Source organism: Helianthus annuus, chromosome 5 (genome assembly GCF_002127325.2).
Source record: "Helianthus annuus cultivar XRQ/B chromosome 5, HanXRQr2.0-SUNRISE, whole genome shotgun sequence".
Taxonomy (NCBI): Eukaryota; Viridiplantae; Streptophyta; class Magnoliopsida; order Asterales; family Asteraceae; genus Helianthus; species Helianthus annuus.
This window is the reverse complement of record NC_035437.2, coordinates 25,855,122-25,861,175: the sequence shown is the minus strand read 5'-3', so window position 1 is coordinate 25,861,175 and position 6,054 is coordinate 25,855,122. Positions and strand designations below refer to the sequence as shown.

The 6,054-nt window shown below is 38.3% G+C and overlaps 1 protein-coding gene across 1 annotated transcript; it reads right to left on the bottom strand.

The window, feature by feature from the left end:
- Positions 1-2,878: 2,878 nt before the first annotated feature.
- LOC110940225 (probable xyloglucan endotransglucosylase/hydrolase protein 23) lies at positions 2,879-4,246 on the bottom strand. Its single transcript, XM_022181784.2, has 3 exons — positions 3,912-4,246; positions 3,518-3,711; positions 2,879-3,430 (listed from the first exon to the last, which is right to left on the bottom strand). The coding sequence occupies exons 1-3, from the start codon at positions 4,188-4,190 to the stop codon at positions 3,034-3,036; spliced, it is 870 nt and encodes a 289-aa protein (XP_022037476.1). The 5' UTR covers positions 4,191-4,246; the 3' UTR covers positions 2,879-3,033.
- Between the last annotated feature and the right edge of the window lie 1,808 nt (positions 4,247-6,054).

The following is a 6,054-nucleotide window of genomic DNA, read 5'->3' as shown; positions in this document are numbered from 1 at the left end:
TTATCATTGCCCGTTATTATTGTTTATTTGTTTACCGAGTCAAAGAACTATGGTCCGAAACCTTTTCGTTTTTTTTAACTCTTGGATGGAGCAGGATGATTTTGGTAAAATGATTGTAAGGAGTAATGATGAGTTCCATGGGGAGGGTGAACCTGATGTGCGATTAATGAATAAATTCAAGAAGATGAGGGCTAGTATTAATGAATGGAGGGAGGTCATCATGAATATAGAGATGGAGGAGGAACTTGGCTTAAAAAAGATATGGAGGATATGGATCAGAAATTGGAAGTAAAGGATTTGAGTGAACAAGAATATTGGACTAGAACTGAGTGTAAAAAACGGCTGCTAGAAATGGAGAGGTACAAACATATTGACTTATGTCAAAAAGCAAGAAATAAATGGGCAGAGATGGGGGATGATAACTCTCTTTATTTTCATGGTATTATCAATAAAAAAGGGTTAGCAATAGTATTCCAGGTCTGATGGTAGGAGTATGGGTTATAAAACCTATGCTTGTAAAGAAGCATGTCTTTAATTTTTTTAAGGAGCGGTTCAATGAGAAGGTTAAGGTTCGGCCAAAACTTTTTTGTTTTGGAATCAAGCAGGTGTCTCAAATGGATAAAGAAATGCTTATAGCGTCTTTTACCTTTTACTGAAGGGGAAATTAAAGAGGCGGTATTTAGTTGTGGAGATGACAAAGCGCCAGGTCCTGACGGCTTTAATTTTCGTTTTGTCAAGAAGTACTGGTCATTGTTTGCTAGAGATTTTTTGGATATCTTGAATGACTTTTATGAGCATGGGGTTATTCATAAGGGTGTGGGAGCCTCTTTCATCACCCTTATTCCTAAGGGTAAGAATCCGGTAGGATTGGGGGAATACAGGCCTACTAATTTGATAGGTATTGTTATTAAAGTGATTTCAAAAATTCCTGCGAACCATTTGAAGCTTGTGATGGGTCACATAATATCGGAGTCATAATCTGTGTTTTTGAGTGGTAGATACATTTTGGATGGGCCTCTGAATATAAATGAGATTATGGCGTGGGCTAAGAAGAATAGTAAAAGGCTTTTTCTAATGAAGATTGATTTTGAGAAGGCGCATGATAACGTTAATAGGGATTTTCTTATTGATGTCAAAAAACAAATGGGGTTTCCTAACAGATGGTGTATGTGGATTAAGGGTGTGTTAGCTTCAGCTTCGTCTTCAGTTTTGGTCAATGGCTCTCCTACGTTTATGTTTAATTGCTCGAAAAGTATTAGACAGGGAGATCCTATTTCGTCGTATCTGTTTATTATTGTTATGGAAGCTTATGCTGGTATGGTCCGGAAAGCAGCCTCATTGGATTTATTCAAAGATATTAGTTTACCAAATGGAGGTACTAGTTTATCTCATTTAATATATGCGAATGATGCCTTGGTTATGGGGGATTGGTGGTTGGGTAATGTGAAGACGATTACTAGATTGCTGAGAATTTTCAATCTTTGTTCAGGATTGAAAATAAACTTATTAAAATCTAACTTGTTTGGGGTGGGAAGTATTGCCGTCTAATGCTTGGTTAACTTCAAATTGGAATTCGGTGGTGTGTCTTGAAAAGAGCTGGAAGTTGAGCGGGAGACGAATCACCGATAGGATCAAAGGCGCGATCGGGGATGGCAAACAAGTTAGGTTCTGGTTGGATTTATGGGTAGGAGGTGAACCACTTAAGAGTATGTATCCGCATTCGTTTAGAAGCTGATAAAAATTCCCTTGTGTTTGAGAGATTGAAGCATCGAACGGATCAGGGAGTTTGGGCTTGGAATTGGAAGCGGCAGCCAGAGTCTGAAGAGGAAATTTTTACAGCTGCAGGAGTGCTGCGTGGTTATTGATCAAGTCCGGCTAAATGCGGTTGCTGATTCTTGGCGTTGGATGGGTCCGAAAGATGAGGGATTCTCTGTTGCGGCTGTTAAACAGATTCTGAAACATGGAAATCTGGACAGCAGCGAAGACTATTTTGTGTGGTGTAAATGGGTGCCGAGTAAGTGTAACATATTCATGTGGACAACCATTTTGGATCGTCTGCCGTCGAAGACGGCGTTGGGACGAAGAAATACTGTAGTGGAAGATCCGATGTGTTCTTTCTGTGGAGAGGCTGAGGAAACAACGGAGCATTTGTTCACGGCGTGTACTTTGGCTTCGAATGTTTGGCATGCGCTATCTACATGGTGTAATATTGCGGAGATTTTTGTTTTTTCGGTTTATGATTTATCAAAACTTCACAAACATGCGAGGGTTTCAAGAATAAAGGCCGAAGTGGATAAAGGTTTGATCATGATTGCGTGTTGGAAAATATGGAACGCTAGGAATGAGAAGATTTTTCAACATCGTACAAGCAACGCTTGAGACATAGTGGAGGCGATAAAGTCGATTGGTTATTTGTGGTTTAAACATAGGCAAAAGCGTATTTGTATAGGGTGGGACAATTGGAGGTGTTTTAATTTGATGTAATTAGTCGTTTTGGTTTCTTGTCTCTTCTCAAGACAGGAGGTTTTTCTTGGTGGCGTTAATGAAGTATATTTTTCAAAAACAAAATTAAGTTGTTGCAACCTTATATTGATTTTGTTAATGTATTGTGCATGATTTGCTTTGGGAATAAAATCAAGTAGATGATAATTAGATATTACTGGATTTTATCAATCTCTACATATATACTCTTTAATTTCTAAAATTTAAATAATGTACAAAATATCCTTTAAATTGATATAATTTGTTCGTTCAACCACTTGAAGAAAATCGAAAGTTTAAATATTTAAAAGAAACCTAGCCTTTTTACCCTCTAAACTAAACAATAACTTACTGGAAAAAGAAAGAATTGACGATAAAACTCCAACTTATAAATATCTTGCAAATCCAAAAGATCGTCTATTTATTCGTTGTTAACATACAATAAATTAAAAAACTTTAGATGGTATAACTTTCAAACATATAACATATTATCCTTCATTACACAAAATGAATATATTCTGAGTATGTGATATATTAATAATTCAACACTCCTTATGCCATGCTGCATTCAGGTGGAAACCCTTGAGGAAACCTCTTGGAATCTGAACAGTAGTTGTAGATCATGTAATTCTTTTGAGCCCATCTCAGTCTTTCCTGCTTTGTATTATCCAAATCCTCAGACAGCCATCCAGGGTTGCTGCCGGAAGATGCAGAACCACTGCAAGACGATTTCCCAGAAGTTACAACACAAGCGTCGGCCTTGAAGTTTCTGTAGGAAGCAGTGAAAGGAGCTTGGGTCCAGTCGGTCTTCACAAGCCCACCTCTGGTTGCCCAATCGTCAGCGTTCCATAAGCTAGAGTGTATCCTCATCGGCTGGTCTTTTGGAAATGGTACTCCAATTGATTCGGCGTTCTTAAACTCTCTAATGGGAGTTCCATCTACTGAAAATCTGAGAATCCATAATAGGAAGATTAGCCGAAGGGTAGACGAAGGAAATAAATGGGCAGTTTTCTAGTAGTGATATACTAATACTTACACAATGTGTTTAGGGTTCCATAAGATGGAATAGGTATGGAAGTCAGCAGTTGGGTCGAACCATAGGTGGAATTGTTGCTCTCTGTTGCCTTTGCCTTGGCTAAACACATTTGTATGTAGAGTGTAAGGATCACCGCTTAAATTACCCAAGAACTCGAAATCTATCTCATCCCAGTTTGATCCTTTTGAAGACAACTGCATAACAATAGCAAGAACCGAAGTTTAGCATCTTTCTTTCAAAAACATCATAAAAGGATTGGCTAAATGTACTTCTATATGTTATTCGCACACCCATTTAAGTTATTATTTTATGAAAAAAAAAGTGGTACGTTTAGTAAAAAATAATGGGGTGTGGTACGTTTAGCACAACAAGAGTTAAATAACTACAAACTTACGTAGTACGCAGTGACAGTGCCAGCAGAGTTACCGGGCACAAGCTTGAGTTGCATATCGATTTTGCCATACATGTACTCATTTCTTGATTCAAATCCCGAGCCAGATGTTTTATCGAGGGAGAGCGTTAAAAGGTCACCGTTAATTATCTTACCACGGCCATCACCCCAAGTGATATCGAACTCATCATAGAAGTTAGCTGAAACAAGTGAACTACCAATTAGAAATATGACCACCAAGTACAAACTTGGAAGCCTTGAGGAAAAAGAAGAAAACCCCATTTTCAAAAACGTTTGTATCTTTGTTTTCGTTTGGTTGAATTGTAGTGAAGATAGAAGGTCTGAAAGGTGTTGTATTTATAGGGTGTTTTGAGTCCGGAATGAAGGTCAGGAGGAAGGTGAGCTAGACTGTCTAGAAGTACGTAGTAATCATAAGTTGGTGAGAAGATTTGGTTGTAAAACAGCTGGATTGTTGTGTGGCAATAATATTAAGACGTAGTAGGAAGATGGTGCACTTTTGTTATAATAGAATCGATGGTAATAGTGACGAAGATATGGGTCCACTTCAACATCAATTTCATCAGTAGCAACGAATATGATGATCACGCGGTTTGTTGAAATTTTGTGGTGCTTTTAAACCGGCGAACAATCTTTTTGTTTTAATAATTGTAATGCCTTTTTCTTTAAAGATGTCCTTGCAAAATTATTCAATTATTCTGCCGTAAGAGTGAATTTCAAGTTTTGTCTTTAGGCCACTTTGCAAGTTTTGTCCTTTATGTTTAAATTTGACGAGTTTTGTCCTTTATATTTAAAAATCAAGCACGTTTTACCCTTTATGTTTAAAAATCAAACACGTTTTGTCCTTTATGTTTAAAAAATCAAGCACGTTTTGTCCTTAAAAATCAAGCATAAAGGACAAAACGTGCTTCATTTTTAAACATAAAGGACAAAACTCGTCAAATTTAAATATAAAGGACAAAACTTGCAAAATGGACTAAAGATAAAGGACAAAACTTGAAATTCACTCCTGTGATAATATAAAGTTCATAAATTTTGGACAATATAAAGTTCATACATGTGTATAACGATTTTACTAAATTTTGTATTACTACATGAAAAATCAAAATTCTCCATGGACAATTGAGTTAAATGCATGACTTATTCATAAGCAAGTAAATTTGATAGTTTAACTTACATACAGTTAGAAAAGAGGTTTTATTAATGAAGAAATACCAAACTAATATGGTGATTAGTTTGTGGTACGTGTCCCGACAAATTAAGGTTAATCAATTTTTCTCGTCTAAGCTGTCGTAATGATCCCGTAAAATACTAAACACACTGTTAAGTTCGTTACAAGGAGGGGAATATGGGGTTCTCCTTGTAACCACCCACCAGCGTGAGAATAAGTATATGTTTTGAGGATAATAGCGTGTGTATAAAGTGAGAGATTAAGAGAGCGATCCTTAAACCTGGAGGTGTAGTTCACTATTTATAGCCGAGGTGGTTTGTGAAGGAGATGGATTCATGGGCCTTGGGCCTGTAGTCGATAACAAGGAATATCCATTATGTCTCCTCTGCCACGACCGTTGGTGCTTCTAGGCGAGAGGATAGCTAGCGCACGCTGAGTGGATCCACGTGTCCTGACAGTCACCATTGTTGTCTAGACTGTCATCAGCAGTTAAGTGGAGATCGTGAAGCAGTGGTCGGCGCACGCTGATTGGTTCCACGTGTGCGTTCTTGTGTACCTTTTTGTCTACTGTACGATTGTCCATCGCGCAACATGATCGGATACGGCCTATTAGACGCTCATTGGTCCACTACTCTGCCACTTGTACCTTTGGTACTTGTCCTAAGTCTACCTGCGCTTCCTACTTCCACGCGACCCCCGGGAATGTCCCGTGTAGCCAGCGCAAGGTCCAGGAAGTCAGGGTTTCTATCCACGGAGCTAAGTGTCAAATATGATCTTGTGTTAATCCGACCTCGCGCACGACCTGGATTACACCTTATTAGTCGGCGCAAGGTTGGGAAAGCTACCAAGTTGGTTTGATAAGAGCATGGTTCTGAGCGCGACTTGAATAATTAGCGCATGATTTGGGACCATACCCTTCAATTAATGATTTAGGATGGCTAAAAACCCGTGGTAACT

What these genes read in the sequence shown, in the direction of transcription:
- LOC110940225 (XM_022181784.2), bottom strand. Translation starts at nt 4,190, where the DNA reads ATGGGGTTTTCTTCTTTTTCCTCAAGGCTTCCAAGTTTGTACTTGGTG. An exon ending in GCACTGTCACTGCGTACTAC is followed by an intron (nt 3,712 to 3,911) that starts GTAAGTTTGTAG and finishes ATTGTTATGCAG; the next exon opens with TTGTCTTCAAAAGGATCAAA. An exon ending in TGGAACCCTAAACACATTGT is followed by an intron (nt 3,431 to 3,517) that starts GTAAGTATTAGT and finishes ATGGATTCTCAG; the next exon opens with ATTTTCAGTAGATGGAACTC.